The sequence below is a fragment of the Entelurus aequoreus genome, linkage group LG13 (genome assembly GCF_033978785.1).
Source record: "Entelurus aequoreus isolate RoL-2023_Sb linkage group LG13, RoL_Eaeq_v1.1, whole genome shotgun sequence".
Classification (NCBI taxonomy): Eukaryota; Metazoa; Chordata; class Actinopteri; order Syngnathiformes; family Syngnathidae; genus Entelurus; species Entelurus aequoreus.
This window is the reverse complement of record NC_084743.1, coordinates 69184563-69203829: the sequence shown is the minus strand read 5'-3', so window position 1 is coordinate 69203829 and position 19267 is coordinate 69184563. Positions and strand designations below refer to the sequence as shown.

General features: G+C 39.2%; 1 protein-coding gene across 3 annotated transcripts in view; it reads left to right on the top strand.

Annotated features, from left to right (window-relative positions):
* Nucleotides 1-2118: 2118 nt before the first annotated feature.
* The window catches only part of LOC133663661 (arf-GAP domain and FG repeat-containing protein 1-like), a 57088-nt gene continuing 39939 nt past the window's right edge, over nt 2119-19267 (top strand). For 2 of the 3 annotated variants that reach the window (XM_062068329.1, XM_062068327.1), the window contains exon 1: nt 2355-2643. In XM_062068329.1, coding sequence (XP_061924313.1) covers nt 2477-2643 — 167 coding nt within the window. In that variant the 5' untranslated portion in view covers nt 2355-2476. The other variant, XM_062068328.1, reaches the window with a different exon arrangement.

Below are 19267 nucleotides of genomic sequence, written 5' to 3'. Positions count from 1 at the left end.
GGAGGTGTAGCGGATTTTATAGACTAGGCTCAGTGCAAGTTGTTTAACTCTGTCCTCCACCTTGAGCCAGCCCACTTTAGAGAAGTGGGTAGGAGTGAGGTGGGATCTGGGGTGGAGGTCTAGCAGTAACCTGACTAGCTTGTTCTGAGATGTTTGGGGGGGGGGGGAGACACGGTGCACAGTATGTGTACATACTGTATACACCATGTGCATTATTTTGATTTGTCTAGATCAGTGCTTCTTGAACTTTTTTTTTTACCAAGTACCACCTCAGAAAGATCTTGCTCTCCCAAGTACCACCATAATGACCAACAGTAAAATACAGTAGAGTAGTAGGCCTAAATATTCATTAAAAACAAGGCAGAGTTTTTATTTTAACGACTATATTAAATACTTTGGCCGTTGTAACATTACACACAGTTTAAACAGTAACACTGTGTTTGAATATCCATTCCTTCATTTTCTACCGCTTGTCCCTTTTGGGGTCGCGGTGGGTGCTGGAGCCTATCTCAGCTGCATTCGGGCGGAAGGCGGGGTACATATTTAAGTGATTATTTGGCGTACGACGAGAAGGGGCCCGGTACGCGTACCACAGTTTGAGAATCACTGGTCTAGATATGTTTTATTTCATCGCTCAAATGTCATATGCATGTCCTTTGAAATACCATTATATAATCAATTCTAATTACCCCAGCCCCACTGCTAATTGGGTTTAATTGCAAACTATATATATATATATATATATATATATATATATATATATATATATATATATATATATATATATATATATATATATATATATATATATATATATATTCTGAGCGCGATGATGTCACGTTATCGATGGGAAAATGCATTTTTAGACAATTTGCCTGAGAGGCTAGGAGACGCCGAGAGTAACAAGCGGTAGAAAATGGATTAAAAAGGACAGATTTAAAAAAATAGTAATAATAATAATATTAAATAGTTTTTTAACTTGGGACTTCCTGCGGGCCGGATTTTGGGGACCCCTGTTGTAGACTATGAATTAAATAAAAAATATACATGATTAAACAATCTATCATGTCAAAATCTCCCCAAGCTTGTCCCAATCATTTGCGCCATTACGGGGGTTTTTTAAATTTTATTTTATTTATTTATTTTTAATTTTATAAACCTTTATTTATAAATTGCAACATTTACAAACAATTGAGAAATAATAATAATTACAAAAACAGTACAAAACAGCACCAGGGGGTTGTAAACTCAATAAAGTAACTAAAATAGAATGCTATATATACATATATATATATATATATATATATATATATATATATATATATATATATATATATATATATATATATATATATATATATATATATATATATATATATATATATATATATATATATATATATATATATAACAAAGTGCTAAAGCTAAGCCATAGGCTCACACAAGTTCAGTAAATAATTAAAAATTTGGAACACAGCATCATCGTTTTCACAGCTTTTTGGTTGTTAGAGGTAGAGAGTGTTTTAACGTAGAGTTCTAATTCTTTTTTAAAGGCACAAAAAAATTGCGCCATTACGGTTCTTAAAATACATTTTCCGATTAGTGACGTCATCCAGCCCGCCAATCCTGTCCCATTTGTATGTGCCACATTTTTTTTTGTCTTTACTATTATAGTTACGTCATTAACATTTTATGGGGCTAGTCATGACTCATAAAATATTAATAACATGACAATTATAATAGTTGGACAAACAATGCAGATTGGGACAAGTTGGGGAGATTTTGACAAGCTGATTAACAGTCTATATTACAGTTTACCCGCAAGATGACGCTGCTTATTTCGAAAGAGCGAAAAACAAAAGACTCAAACTCGTACATGTCACCTGTATTGTTTTTTTTTTTTTAAAATAACCTCACTATAATGAAGTGACCATTCAAGAAGTAAATTCTCGAGTTAGACAACATTTAGACACGTTTGATATCACAGCGCGTACGGTAGCGAACGCGGAAGTAACGAGCAGGATACTTATCTTGCTCCGAGTACAGCCCTGTGCTGACGTCCGTGTGCTGCGTTCTAGCACCTCGGAAGATCTCTAAATGCCCGTGTCATTGTGTTTAGTTTACCGCGTACATCTTACGTCACAATCATGGCACGGAGCAAAGTGTGGTTGTATTAAGCAGAGGTAATATTGCTGCTACTTAATGGGGGACTGGTCAACCTTGTGAGTTGGATATCAAACGAAAAATGGAAAATTCCGCCTTGCCAGGATAACCTGAACGCACCATCGAACTCCTTGTTGGAGCAACCACCCGCCCTTCCCCTCCCCTCCTTGTCTGCTAAACGGGTCAGCAACCTCTAAACAAGCACACACCTTTTTATTTGTGTTCTCTTTTTTAAAAAATAACAAAAACGTCGCCTTAACCTTTAAAAAAAAAAATTGTTTCTAATCGAATCGCGTTCTGTGTAGACCTCATCATGGCGGCGAGTGCGAAGCGAAAGCAAGAGGAGAAACACCTGAAGATGCTGAGGGAAATGACGAGTTTGCCTGCCAACAGAAAGTGCTTTGACTGCGACCAGCGCGGTCCCACCTATGCCAACATGACGGTGGGCTCCTTCGTCTGCACCTCCTGCTCCGGCATCCTGTGAGTGACCTTAGCGTGGACACACACACTCACACACACACACACACACTAATGCTACATATGGCACACACCAGCAGTTAGCTTGCTAGCACCGGCTAACGCTGTCTGCTAAAGCACGTACTGTATTATATGTGCCAGTGAGACTTTGAGCCTGTGAGTAACAGCATTGTTTACAATTCTACCATTTTTTTAAATTTTCTTCGCGTGGCAGTGGGTGACATTTACACAAGCCTGGTGGACAAACACGGCAGCTACTACCAGTTGCTTGTCGCCTTAGGACAAGGGTGTCAAACTCGTCATAGATCGGGGGCCACATGGTGAAAAATCTACTCCCAAGTGGGCCGGACTGCTAAAATCACGGCGCGATAACTTAAAAATAGAGACAACTTCAGCTTCCGTCAGTCTACCCCAGGGCAGCTGTGGCTACGAAAGTAGCTTACCACCACCAGGTGTGAATGAATGATGGGTTTTTAACATGTAAAGCGACTTTGGGTACTTAGAAAAGCGCTATATAAATCCCAGGTATTATTATTATTATTATTAAAATGATAATAATAATAATAGATTTTATTTGTAAACAGCACTTTACATTGAGCAAACAACCTCAAAGTGCTACAGCGTATCAAAATAAAAAGATAACAAAAAATAAAAACTAGAACAGCCAAATAGCTAAAACTAGTATGCATATATCTGAAAAAAGGCCTTTCCAAAAAGAAGGGTTTTTAAAGGCCTACTGAAAAGAATTTTTTTTATTTAAACGGGAATAGCAGATCCATTTTATGTGTCGTACTTGATCATTATTGCCATATTTTTGCTGAAAGGATTGAGTAGAGAAAATTGACGATAAAGTTCGCAACTTTTGCTCGCTGATAAAAAAAGCCTTGCCTGTACCGGAAGTAGCGTGACGTCACAGGAGCTAGTATTCCTCACAATTCCCCATGGTTTACAATGGAGCGAGAGATTCGGAGCGACAAAGCGACGATTACCCCATTAATTTGAGCGAGGATGAAAGATTCGTAGATGAGGAACGTTACAGTGAATGACTAGAAAGGCAGTGATGGACGTATCTTTTTTCGCTCTGACCGTAACTTAGGTACAAGCTGGCTCATTGGATTCCACACTCTCTCCTTTTTCTATTGTGGATCACGGATTTGTATTTTAAACCACCTCTGATACTATATCCTCTTGAAAATGAGAGTCGAGCACGTGAAATGGACATTTAAAGGTGACTTTTATCTCCACGACAATACATCGGTGACACATTTAGCTACTGAGCTAACGTGATAGCATCGTTCTCAAATGAAGATAGAAACAAAATAAATAAACCCCTGACTGGAAGGATAGACAGAAGATCAACAATACTATTAAACTATGTACATGTAACTACACGGTTAAAAATTCTCAGCCTGGTAAGGCTTAACAATGCTGTTGCTAACGACGCTAAGGCTAATTTAGCAACTTAGCAACCGGACCTCACAGAACTATGATAAAAACATTAGCGCTCCACCTACGCCAGCCAGCCCTCATCTTCCCATCAACAGCCGTGCTCACCTGCGTTCCAGCGATCGGCGGCGCGACGAAGGACTTCATCCGTGGGTTTGGCGGCAAGCATCGGCTAGGCGTAGTAAGTAGTCCTTGTTGTGTTGCTGTAAGTATTGTACTTAGCCGCTAATACCCCGATCGATTCCACCTACAACGTTCTTCTTTGCAGCCTCCATTGTTCATTAAACAAATTGCAAAAGATTCACCAACACAGATGTCCAGAATACTGTGGAATTTTGTCGAAGAAAACAAGAGGTTTTTGTATCGGGTCGATGGGGTACAACCACTTCCGTGGATTTTGTGACGTCACACGCATAAATCATATCCAAAGGAGTTTTTCAACCGGAAGTGTGGCGGGAATTTTAAAATAGCTCTTTATAAGTTAACCCGGCCGTATTGGCATGTGTTTCAATGTTAAGATTTCATCATTGATATATAAACTATCAGACTGCGTGGTCGGTAGTAGTGGGTTTCAGTAGGCCTTTAAGCCTTTTTTAAAATCATCCACAGTCTGTGGTGCCCTCAGGTGGTCAGGGAGAGCGTTCCACAGACCGGGAGCGGTGGAGCAGAAAGCCCTGTCTCCCATTGTTCGTAGCTTTGTCCTCGGAGGTTAGCCTATCAGGAACGAAGGTGTCGTGTGGAAGATTTGGGGGTGAGTAGTTCTTTGAGGTAGAGGGGGGCATTTCCATGGAGGCACTGGTGAGTTAGTAGGGAGACTTTGAATTCAATCCTGAGTGAAACAGGAAGCCAGTGAAGGGATTTGAGAGTTGGTGTGATATGGTCATATTTCCGCACTCTCATCAGGATCCTAGCAGCACTATTCTGTATGTATTGCAGCTTCTGGATGTTTTTGCTGGGGATCTCGAGAAGAAGTGCGTTGCAGTAGTCTAGATTAAGCGTTAACTTCGTCTCACTCCTTTTCAAATATGTAAAGAAAAAGTTAAAGTTATAGTACCAATGATTGTCACACACATACTAGGTGTGGCGAAATTTGACTCATTTGACCCATCACCCTTGATCACCCTCTGGGAGGTGAGGGGAACAGTGAGCAGCAGCGTTGGCCGCGCCCGGGAGTCCTTTTTGGTGATTCAATTCCAACCCTTGATGCTGAGTGCCAAGCAGGGAGGTAATGGGTTCCATTTGTATAGTCTTTGGTATGACTCGGCCGGGGTTTGAACTCACAACCTACCGATCTCAGGGCGGACACTCTAATCCAGTGGTTCTCAACCTGGGTTCGATCGAACCCTAAGGGTTCGGTGAGTCGGCCTCAGGGGTTCGGCGGAGGTCAAAACACACCTGACTCATCGTGTAAATGCAAACTTCTCCTTATCAGCGTATTACGGATACGGCAACAGCTGACTGATTTGCAGGTGTGTAATTTGTTGTGAGTTTATGCACTGTGTTGGTTTTGTTATTTGAACAAGGTGATGTTCATGCACAGTTCATTTTATGCCCCAGTAAAAAAAAAACATGGTAACACTTTAGTATGGGGAACATATTCACCATTAATTACTTGCTTATTAACATGCAAATTAGTAACATTTTGGCTCTTAACTAGTCATTATTAAGTACTTATTAATGCCTTATTCGGCATGGCCTTATTATAACCCTAACCCTCTAACCCTGACCCTAACCCTAACCAAATAACTCTAAATTAAGTCTTTGTAACTTAGAATGTGTTCCCCATACTAAAGTGTTACCAAAAACATATACTGTAACTTTGTCTTGAATTTGAAAAAAAAAACAAAAAACATTTTATTTTTCACTAAATAAGGGTTCGGTGAATGCGCATATGAAACTGGTGGGGTTCGGTACCTCCAACAAGGTTAAGAACCACTGCTCTAACCACTAGGCCACTGAGTAGGTAGAAAGTCCATTGCTCATTTTGTTTATTTTTTCTGTTTTTATACAGTGCTATAGCCTTAACAGCCATTATAACAAAATAAAAACAATGGCGAATACGCCAGTTTTCATTTTGTTATAATGGCTGTTATGTCATGATCCGTAGCCCGCATCATGTTTTGGTATTTCGGTTAGTTTTGGACTCCCTCAGTTCCTGTTTTGTGCACCCTTGAGTTTGTTTTAGTTACCATGGTTGCTTATTATTTTCACCTGCCTCTGATTGGTGTTCGGGATGCTCACCTGTTCCCCGAGCACTAATCAGAGGCATTATTTAAGCCTGCCTTTGCCGGTCAGTCGGCCTGGCTTCTCTGTTTGCTTCAAGCTTTTATTACGCGAGTATTGCCTGTCTCTAGTCCATGCTAAGTGTTAGCCCTAGTGTCGAGTGCGATCGGCACGTTGTCCCTTCGGCTTGTTTTCTGTTTTTTGTACCTCTTTGATTTTTCAAGAATAAATCATGCTCCTACCTGCATGTCCTGTCCGGAGTGGCCCGTTTGTATCCCGGGGGAACGAACCTTGCAGTAAGCTACGAACCCCCTGCCGTAACAGAAAGAAGCCAGGCCGACTGACCGGCAAAGACAGGCTTAAATAATGCCTCTGATTAGTGCTCGAGGAACAGGTGAGTGTCCCGAACACCAATCAGAGGCAGGTGAAAATAATAGGCAACCATGGTAAGTAAAACGAACTCAAGGGTGCACAAAACAGGAACTGAGGGAGTCCAAAACTAACCGAAAATACCAAAACATGATCCGGGCTACGGATCATGACATGTTAAAGGCCTACTGAAATGATTTTTATTTATTTAAACGGGAATAGCAGATCCATTCTATGTGTCATACTTGATCATTTCGCGATATTGCCATATTTTTACTGAAAGGATTTAGTAGAGAAAATCGACGATAAAGTTCGCAACTTTTGCTCGCTGATAAAAAAAGCCTTGTCTGTACCGGAAGTAGCGAGACGTCACAGGAGCTAGTATTCCTCACAATTCCCCGTTGTTTACAATGGAGCGAGAGATTCGGAGCGACAAAGCGACGATTACCCCATTAATTTGAGCGAGGATGAAAGATTCGTAGATGAGGAACGTTACAGTGAATGACTAGAGAGGCAGTGATGGACGTATCTTTTTTCGCTCTGACTGTAACTTAGGTACAAGCTGGCTCATTGGATTCCACACTCTCTCCTTTTTCTATTGTGGATCACGGATTTGTATTTTAAACCACCTCGGATACTATATCCTCTTGAAAATGAGAGTCGAGCACGCAAAATGGACATTTAAAGTGACTTTTATCTCCACGACAATACATCGGTGACACACTTAGCTACTGAGCTAACGTGATAGCATCGTTCTCAAATGAAGATAGAAACAAAAAAAATAAACCCCTGACTGGAAGGATAGACAGAAGATCAACAATACTATTAAACTATGTACATGTAACTACACGGTTAAAAATTCTCAGCCTGGTAAGGCTTAACAATGCTGTTGCTAACGACGCTAAGGCTAATTTAGCAACTTAGCAACCGGACCTCACAGAACTATGATAAAAACATTAGCGCCCCACCTACGCCAGCCAGCCCTCATCTTCCCATCAACAGCCGTGCTCACCTGCGTTCCAGCGATCGACGGCGCGACGAAGGACTTCATCCGTGGGTTTGGCGGCAAGCATCGGCTAGGCGTAGTAAGTAGTCCTTGTTGTGTTGCTGTAAGTATTGTACTTAGCCTCTAATACACCGATCGATCCCACCTACAACGTTCTTCTTTGCAGCCTCCATTGTTCATTAAACAAATTGCAAAAGATTCACCAACACAGATATCCAGAATACTGTGGAATTTTGTCGAAGAAAACAAGAGGTTTTTATATCGGGTCAGATGGGGTACAACCACTTCCGTGGATTTTGTGACGTCACACGCATAAATCATATCCAAAGGAGTTTTTCAACCGGAAGTGTGGCGGGAATTTTAAAATTGCACTTTATAAGTTAACACGGCCGTATTGGCATGTGTTTCAATGTTAAGATTTCATCATTGATATATAAACGATCAGACTGTGTGGTCGCTAGTAGTGGGTTTCAGTAGGCCTTTAAGGCTATAGCACTATATTGGATCAGGCTTGCTCTTGTTTTTTTGCATATTTGAATCAAATCAAAATTGTTTTCTTTGTTTAAAGATAGAACAAGTGTATTATCAATTATGTCAATTATGTAATGTAAATAATGTATCTGATAATGTTTTATTATTGTTATAATTACACAAAGTGTGCAAGTTACATGTAATTCAATTAGTAAACACAGTGAACAGTGAATTGTCAAATTTTTTTTTGTGGTTTTTAATAAATAAACTATCACAAAATCTCTCAAAAACAAACTATATCCTCTTCGGATAGGAGGGGACTGAAAAAAAAACATACACATGGAAGTTAGCGGGACGTCTATAAAAAGAGTAAATGAACACAAGGTCTTGGGGGTTAAGATAGACGCGCTACTGACTTGGAAACCACATGTGAAAGCAGTACAGTCTAAATTGGCTAAGGGTGTCTCCATTTTGTGGAAAATGCAAAAATTACTAAATCAAAATGAACTTAGAACAATTTACTTAGCTCTTTTATTGCCGCATTTACAGTATTGCGCTGAAGTTTGGGGGCACACCTACAGGGACACTATTGAACCGCCATTTAAGCTCCAGAAAAAGGCAATTAGAATTATACATTATACCCCATAAAGAGCTCATACCAATAATCTGTTCATAATGAGTACTTTTCTTAAATTACATGACATAAACAGTACATACAGTAGCCTTCAAGTTAGGTTTATGGCCTCACAACGAAGGGCTCTACCTGCAATTATACAGAGTCTGTTTTCACTCAGAGATGGTCCACATGAACTCAGGGGGTGTCCTGAAATTCAAACATAATTTAGTAAATTCCACATTCAAGGCTCAAACGTTGTCTATAGCGGGGGTGAAACTGTGGGACAATGTGAGCGGAGAAATTAAACTGTCTTCTAGCCTAAGAGTGTTCAACCTTGCGGTAAAAAATGTGTTTTTGGGAAACTATCAAAAACATGACTAGTTGTTTGGACTATCTCAACTGTGGGACACAGGTGCAAAAGAACTCACTGTGGAATAAGGGACATAACACACCATACAAGGCTTCAGAAAACAAAAGATACCCAGGCAAGATGGAGCTAATCTCATGGTCACTCAATGCTATTATATCCATATTGGTGTATGTATACTGACTTGTCATTATCATCCATTCTCATATGTTATACTTGTTCTGAAATTGTCATGTATCCATCAAATCTGCTGTTGAAACTTGGACTATATAACGAACATATATAACCAACATATAAGTTGATTGTAAATTAGCGGCGGGACATGGATAAGCATTCTTGCTTTTTTCCCATATCCCTTTTCGGTGGGTGCCGTTGCATGTCTGTCAAATTACAAAGAGTGATGAAGTGTTGCTATATATGTCTGTCTGCCGGAATGAATAAATAAATACATTCATAAATAAATTCAAACACCTGACCGTTGTTTGATGTTTTGTCAATGTGGAACTAGGGCTGGGCGATATGGCCTTCTATTAATATCTCGATATTTTTAGGCCATGTCATGATAAACGATATACATCTCGATATTTTGCCTTAGCCGTGAATGAACACTTGATGCATATAATCAGACCAGTATGATGATTCTATGTGTCTACATTAAAACATTCTTGTACATACTGCATTAATATATGCTAATTTAAAAATTTCATTCAGAGACGGAAATCACAACTAAGTCAATTTACCAAAACTGTATTTATTAAACAGTTATTAAACAGTGGCACAAACATTCATGTCATTTCAAAACAGAAAGCGCAAGATTGTCAGAGACATATTAAAACAAGCTATAATTGCACATTTGTGCATGATGTCACTAAGATGACATATCAAAACAACACTAAATTAAAGTGCACTTATTGTACAGAACGCCACTACAATAGTTTAAAACAAAGTGCACTTTTGTGCATGATGTCACACAAGATATTTCAATAACTATCAAATAAAAATGAGCTGCATAATAGGAAATCAAATAGTGTATGTCCTTCACTATGTGGTAGGTTACTGCGGACGCTATCTCCTGTTTCTGACTATTTTTTTCATAGGGTGGTGATGTGGAAATAGTGTTGATGTGCAGGTTGCTTCGGCATTTTGTGGGTGTGGCACCGGCCGAGATGTTGACATGCGGAGTTTCAAGCACTCTTCATTCTTTAGCGGGTGACTTTTCAATGATGCGACAAATTAGTAGTGATGCATACTTGACATATAACGGTTGTCTGTTCAACATCTTCCCGCTTGAAGCCAAACCATCGGCAGACGATGGACCCCGTGCTTGGGAATTAATTATTCTTCCTCCATTTGTTACCAGATTCGCACCTTCTTTCTCTCGTATTACCACTCGCACCGCTCCGCTTGCACCACCTGCCACAGAAGTTAGCTGCCACAGCTAACTTTACCTATGGTACATTCCTCTCTGCTACCTCTCTGCTCTGCGAGAGCGTATGACGTTGCACGCGCGACAGTATGTGACGTATGTAACAAGGTGCGCTTGTTTTATGTCTCTGTGAGAAGTAGAGACAAGAGAGTGAGAAACGCCTTTATTTGTCTTTATTTATACTTTCTGAATAAATTATAATGTTCATCAGTCAACTCATTGGTGTTATATTTCAATCTACCAAGATAAAAAAAATTATGTAAAAATCAAATTACAGGATGTTATTTATGTAGTTTGATCATTTACCTCGACTGATGTACTAACATAATGTGGTTTATTTTGTACATATGTAGCATCATCTACAAAGATACATCCATCCATCCATTTTCTACCACTTGTCCCGTTCGGGGTTACAAAGATACAAATAATTGCTATTGCGACATCCCATGGACACATTTAGAATAGCTGTTTCTTTCATTCAAAAATTTCAGGTTAATTTTTATACTTAGCAAACTTATCCCGCAGGCCGGATAAAACCTGTTCGCGGGCCGTACGTTTTGACACCTCTGCCTTAGGAAGACAACCCAACTGAGCTAGCCAAATATAGACGCCGATACAGGTGGACGATGCTACACATCGATCCGATACAGTTGAGTAAATACAGGAAGAGTTTTTTAAGAGTTTATTTCGAACATGTATAGTAGGACTGCACGATTTAAAAAAAAAAAGTTAATTGTGATTGTTTTCCTCAAAATTACGAATCGATGTTAATTCAGGGCTGTCAAGTGATAAAATGTTTTAAATCAGATTAATCACACTCTTGAACCTATTATTTACTTGCATAAATAAACAATTGCTTAAGAGAATACCCCAATATTTGGATACAAATGCAATTTGGTAGTCAGAATGTCATACAGGAATGTTTTACTGAACTGCTAGTCATTGATTTACTCAAAACTTGGTGAAAGCAAGTATAGGTGGGTTGCAATTACCTGACCTCGAGCAGTGGCGGGCCGTGCCTTTCCCATCTAGGCCTTCAGTGATGTCAGACTTCAATGATTACCTCTCAAAATACCATCATGTATGTCCCCACATGACCACTGCTGGAGAAATACTATACAGAAACACATTTACGCACTAATAGGCATTGTACAAAACGGGTTATTTTCTGGCGCATTTAAAAATCAATAAACATGCATCAACATTTAAAACATATCTTATGTGGTACTGTTAAAATTATAATAGCAAAAAACATATTAAATGTGAAAAAATAAAGAAATAAAATATCTGAACTCCCATTTCATCGACAGCTGAGCTAGCTTCCAGGGTTTGGCCGACATCGTCTCACAAGATGTAGTTTATCTTTACATATCATTTTGGAAAATGGCCTTGCAAATATATGTGTTGTCTTGTCTAATCATAAAAGATGCAGACGAGGCGTGTTGGCTGAGTTCTTAAAGTTTACTCCACAGCGTGCTCATCAATAACATTAAGCTGCCGGCATGTCTACATTCAACAACCTAAACGGCGCTGCTGCGCATGCTCTTCACTACTGTGGCATGCTTGGTAATGGAGTTCTTATGTTACCTAGCTCATAACATCACAATATATATCTGCCTTAGGCCAGCTGGAAGGCCTTACTTACACCAACTTGTGATCTGATTGGCTATCGCAACTGTCTGTCAAATGTTTGTGTCCGTTCACTGAGAGTGCACGGACCCCCGCATTGTTGATTCTGAAGGCCCCGGCAGATTTCTTACAGCATGGCAACATAAGCTAGCAGAATTCTGATTGAATAAAAACTCTATAACCTAAAAACAACAGCGCTGGAAGGAGCATAATATGACATGAAGAGAATATGAATAATTTTAGATATTTAGGAAAGTAAATAGAAAAATACTTTTATCTTTAATTATGATCATGATTTCTGGTTATGTTAGGCCAGCAGAGAAGACCTGACGGCACACCACTGACCTAGAGGCGCTTCCAGGTTTCAGGCGATAATCTGAGCCCCATTAGGCTACCGTTTATTAACCTGAATCAGTGCAGATTTTGGCTTGTTTTGAAAGGTTTAGAGGCAAATATAAATGCGATCATGAAAAAAATATTTTAAATGGGATGGAGTGGATTTTTACGTTCCTAAGAAAAATATTTTTTACCATGTATCATCACCAAGAGGTTATTGTTACCTCACTTCACTTGACACTTACGGTATTTAGAGAAGAAATTATTGGAGGCACATCATGTCTTTACATCTGAGGGGTCTACAAATTAAGCATTAGTATGGGCAGCACGGTGGAACAGGGGTTAGTGCATGTGCTTCACAATACAGAGGTTCTGAGTTCCGGCTCGGGATCTTTCTGTGTGGAGTTTGCATGTCCTCCCCGTGACTGGGTGGGTTCCCTCCACGTACTCCGGCTTCCTCCCACCTCCAAAGACAAGCACCTGAGGATAGGTTGATTGGCAACACTAAATTGGCCCTAGTGTGTGAATGTGAGTGTGAATGTTGTCTGTCTGTCTGTGTTGGCCCTGCGATGAGCTGGCGACTTGTCCGGGGTGTACCCCGCCTACCGCCCGAATGCAGCTGAGATAGGCTTCAGCACCCCCCCCCCCCCCCCCCCCCCCCCCGCGACCCCGAAAGGGACAAGCGGTAGAAAATGGATAGATGGATGGATGGTAAAAACAAAGTTGTACTTATTCGTGCATCGCTAAGTAATGTATTTGATTGACACAATGAGTGACGCTAATGAGAAAAAGGATACGTTTGTTTACAATTGATTTCCTGCTACAAATATTAGTCTCATCTACAATTCATGTCTGCATTTGTTTTTATGCTGTGAAGTTCATATTATGTGTCATTATTTAGCCGTATATGTCCATGTTGTTCAGCATGAATCTTTAATAGCAATATCAAGATATAGTATATGTTGTTGAGTGTACGAGATGTATTCATCTGGTTTATTAATACTATTAAGGATATTTTTCTGATTCTAACAAATATCACCCAAGACCCTATAATGTCCGCGTCGAATAAAGCACTTGGTTTTCCTGCACAACAACAACTAAGCTTTTAATTTTTGTTATGAAAATGGACAATGAAAATACGGTGGATAGGACCAACAATCACAATGTTTATTACTCAGACTTAACATAATGTTAGTTTATTTGCACAACCAGGTTTAAGTAGTTATATTTAGGCATAGCAACCACAAAAGAACAAAATAACTTATGCAATCTATTGTCTTTTCTTTATGTTTAGTTCTGCTCTCAAACACTACTAATATAGTAGAGAATAAACTCAAAGGCATTACAAAAAGTTTCTCAAACACATCAAATGTTCAAGCAAACATTTTACAAAGTGATCGCTGCAGACACGAGCGGTACAATTGATGAAAGTGATATTTTTAAGAGCCATTTCCTTCGACGCACTTTGTTTTTTTCCTTACTTTTATTACTTTTGGAACGACTGGAACACCCAAGAACAGAACAGTAATACAGCATTTTCTGCTCAAACTCTACACTTACGCTCACTTGTTTCAGTGCTACGCTCAAGCTGCTTGACCATCGTTTGAAATAAGCCGAAAAGAAGAAAAACGAATGTCACGTCATATGCAAACCACCTATAGTAAGAATTAAGTGCTAATTTTTAAAGTCCCTGCAATAATATAGCAAACTCGGTACAGATGTACAGTATATTCATAGATAACGTCATATAGACACTCATGAACAACTTTACATAGTGCACCATTTACATCTGCATTTATTCTTTCTTAGTTTGACCAGTTGTTTAAACAAATCTAAGCCATTTTTAAATGAAGATGCAAAAAAAATGCAATATGTAAGTAATGCTTAGTAAAGTGTAACAAAATAGTGCAAAGTGTGAAAATGTAAACAGAGTCTGTGTAACATTTATTTTTTAATATTTTTTTCTTATTTAGGGATGTAAATTAATTTGTTATGCAGTAAATATTATTTAAATATTATTGGACCAAATTATTATTTAAAAGTAGCACATTTGTTACATTTTATTTGTTTTAGCTAAAACTCTCTACGGTCAGTATTACATTTTAGATTAAAATGATCTAAAGACTGTGATTGATAATTGCACTTTGATAAACTCATAGACTGACTGGCACTAGCTCGCTAACTTAAATGCTAACAGGAAAACCAGCAACGTGGCCGTCTTTCCCCATTAAAAAAAGGACATACCCCAATCTAAACTTCTATAAACGCATTGATGTTTGAACAACTAAGATATTGAATTGTGTACATTGAACCTACAAGCTGTACTTTTTGAGCACATTGAACAATACCACGATAATAATAACCATGACAATTATGGTCAGGATAAACGTGATTAAAAACGTCCATATGGTTCCAATCCTAATGACCACATATGAAAGAGGCCTGGATACAATTTGAAAATAAAACATCACAGTGACAATATAATTGTCACTGTGACAAAAATAAGATAAGATACGAAATAAGACAAAAATAAGATACATGTGAAATGTAGACAAAAAATTGCATTTTTCCCAGAGTTTGTATGTAATAAAACATAAAAAAAACCCCTGAAAATATAAATCTCATCATGCTAGTATCGATTTGATACTGATATCGCCCACCTTTTGTATGCAACACCAGTGCAGGAAGCAAGTCCACCACATCCCGCCTCTCTGTTGACTACAAAACATCTACGGTATGTTTGAGTTTAAGCTTCACAGTGCAGTTGTGTAATCCAGCATCTGCAGCCTGGGATTTAGGATTAGTGAAGTGTTCCGTTTCTTCCCTTTCTGTGAAAAGTGTTCGGTTTTCAACTATCACTTGTTCTGTTCTATGGTTCTATTTTGTGGGTTTGAATTTGATAACTTAGACTTAGACTTAGACTCAGACAAACTTTAAGGCTCCACAAGGGAAATTGTTCCACACAGTAGCTCAGTTACAAAGGATGGAAAGGACAATGCAGGTATAAAATAGACTAAAAATGTACTGTAGTAGCAATATAAAATATAACATATATGTATATGTTATTTTATATTGCTACAATTGCTGCAATTGCTGCTAAAATATTACATACATGTAATATTTTAGCAGAAATGTAAATATGGCAATCATCTTGGTAGGGGTAGATCATGCTGGACGTATTTGTCCTGGTATTTATCTCAGTGATCTCTTGCGACCGTCAGTGTTTTTGGATAAATCCTGAGGGGTGTCAAACTCATTTGACCTCAAATAAATAATTACTTATACTATACCACACCATACCAACTTTATTTATAATATGGATATTGGCGACTATTTACTATTCATGGGCTAAGATTCGATTATAACTTGAATATTCATGCATCTTTAATTGATGTAAATGTATGTAAGGCTTCTCCTTTGGTTGCTGATGTATCTGGTAATTTATTGTGTCATTCATACTCATTCATATGTATGACTTGCAGTGTTGTCGCACTGTTCGGATTATGGATGTAACGATAGGAACATTTCATATCACGGTTATCGTGACCCAAAATGATCACGGTTATTATTATCACGGTATTGTTGAATGTGCTCAAAAAGTACTTATACAAACATTGAAATCTTTTAACAGAGTTTTTTTTCCAATATAACTAAAATAAATAGACAAAGTTTGAGAACCCACTATTTTTCATGTTTTGCGTTTCATATGCTCACAATACGAAGGTCCTGGGTTCGATCCTGGGTTCGATCCCGGACACAGGATCTTTCTGTGTGGAGTTTGCATGTTCTCACCGTGACTGCGTGGGTCCCCTCCGGGTGCTCCGGGTTCCTCCCACCTCCAAAAACATGCACCTAGGGATAGGTTGATTGGCAACACTAAATTGGCCCTAGTGCAGTGGTTCTCAACCTGGGTTCGATCGAGTGAGTCGGCCTCAGGGGTTCGGCGGAGGTCAAAACACACCCGACTCATCGTGTAATTAAAAACGTCTTCCTCTCGGCGTATTACGGATACGGCAACAGCAGAAGTCAGACTGATTTGCAGGTGTGTAATTTGTTGTGAGTTTATGCTCTGTGTTGGTTTTGTTGTTTGAACAAGGTGATGTTCATGCACGGTTCATTTTGTACACCAGTAAAAAAACATGGTAACACTTTAGTATGGGGAACATATTCACCATTGATTAGTTGCTTATTAACCTGCAAATTAGTAACATATTGGCTCTTAACTCGTCATTATTAAGTACTTATTAATGCCTTATTCGGCTTGGCCTTATTATAACCCTAACCCTCTAACCCGGGCTCTAACCCTAACCCTAACCAAATAACTCTAAATTAAGTCTTTGTTACTTAGAATATGTTCCCCTCGTGTCCAAAAAACTCTAAATTAAGTCTTTGTTACTTAGAATATGTTCCCATACTAAAGTGTTACCAAAAACATATAACTTTGTCTTGAATTTGAAGGGTTCGGTGAATGCGCATATGAAACCGGTGGGGTTCGGTACCTCCAACAAGGATAAGAACCACTGCCCTAGTGTGTGAATGTGAGTGTGAATGTTATCTGTCTATCTGTGTTGGCCCTGCGATGAGGTGGCGACGTGTCCAGGGTGTACCCCGCCTTCCGCCCGAATGCAGCTGAGATATGCTCCAGCACTCCCCGCAAACCCAAAAGGGACAAGCGTTAGAAAATGGATGGATGCTACACTGATAAGTCTTAGTATTGTATCTGTTTTAATGGCTAGGCTTTTATTGTTTTAAATATTGGTTTATTTAAGTGTAAAGTGTGTAACAAAAAAATCTATTATTATTTATTATTTCTGGCAGGTGTTTTGGCGTCTTACTTTGTTCAGCGGTCTTTAAATGCACCGTAAGCAAACCTCTGTCTCATATTCCTCTGCATATAGAACGATCACTCTGTTCTGAGGCCCCGTTTACACTAAGCCAGCTAAGGTTATCCAGGGTAAATCCCACCTAACTTTATCCTTGTCTACACACACACAATGGTCGTTTAAGACCCCCTCCCCACTACCCCCCTCCGTCCGCCGGCGCAACGTCATAGTCACCTCCAGTGTTGCTTTGTGTTCTTAAATTAAATTTAACTTCTATGAACAATATCCAGTGTTGTGGTATTTCAATTAACTGGAATCCAGTGTGTTGTGTGGGGCCCTATTTTAGTTAATCACACCTGAGCCATCATAAAGTAATCAAATCTTTATTAGACACGTAAACAATGTGATAAAGAACATTTTACAACAATCAATCTAGGGATCTAGATATCTGGTCAGGACACTCCTCACTCTTTTACCTTCACCTTCATTGTCCATTCGTTTTTGGTGACTTTATATACTCTAGACCCAGACGTTGAGTCCTCGACATAAATGGCGGACAATAACTGATACAATCTGCTTTGCCAGTCCAAAAGCATTCGCCGTTTTCCGTATTTAGTCTTCCCTCAACAAAGCACACGCTACCTTTTTTTTATCACGTCCACGGTAGCCCGCATTCTCGTTAACTCTCCTTCGACAAATGGACTGAGTTTTTCGGTAAGTAGAATCACAGCTGACCTGGACATTGGAAAGTTCTCTTGCCGTCTGAGAAGTGTTGTATGGTAAATGGTAAATGGGTTGTACTTGTATAGCGCTTTTCTACCTTTTTAAGGAACTCAAAGCGCTTTGACACTATTTCCACATTCACCCATTCACACACACATTCACACACTGATGGCGGGAGCTGCCATGCACGGCGCTAACCAGTCCCATCAGGAGCAAGGGTGAAGTGTCTTGCTCAAGGACACAACGGACGTGACTAGGATGGTAGAAGTTGGGGATTGAACCAGTAACCCTCAGATTGCTGGCATGGCCACTCTACCAACTTCGCCACGCCGTCCCAAATAACTGCAATCGCTTTCTCTTAAGGTATTCATGTATGATTTCCACAAGCGTCTGTACATGTAGAACAGGGGTGGGCAATTAATTTTTACCGGGGGCCGCATGAGCAACCCGAGCACTGCTGGAGGGCCACATCGACAATATTTCAATTAAATTTTGCTCAATATTATTTTTGATGTATACCGTAAGATAAATAATAATAATAATAATTAATAATAATAGTAATACTTCAACATAGTGTGTGTAACAGCAGTCCATGACTAATATAAATAAATTAACATTAATAATAAATGACAGTAAAATAAGCACACGTATGACTGAGGAGTCATAGTGTAACTTTGTGTGGTGTTTGAGTTGTCCGACTTTTTGTGTGGCCATAAACGCACCAGTGGTTTAGTGCTATGCGTGTTGGTGACAAGTTGGTTTTGGCCTGGTTTGTACGGCAGAAAATGACTAGTTTTTCGAGATAGAAGTGTTTTACTTATGTTTTTGGTGTGGTTATGGCCGAATATAAACAGTTTTGCTCAATAAAGTGATCGATATAATTCCTGGCCTCGAAGCATCTCGATAGACGTTACAATAATTGAACGGTGTTCAATTGAACGGTGTTGACGAACACCGTTAGGGCCGCTTGTTGTCACTGTCACTCAAAGTTGCATTGCAAAATTACATAGAATAAATATGTTTATTTTGTTTAGAATTCAGATGGGATTTGATTTGGTGCGCGGCATATATTTGCTGCGCGCAGCAGACGCTTGAGCAGTGCGCAATTGCGCAGGCACGCACCTTAGAGGGAACGTTGCATGGCAGTCCATGTCTTGTTGGAAACACGCCATTCTTCATCAACTTTTCTCTT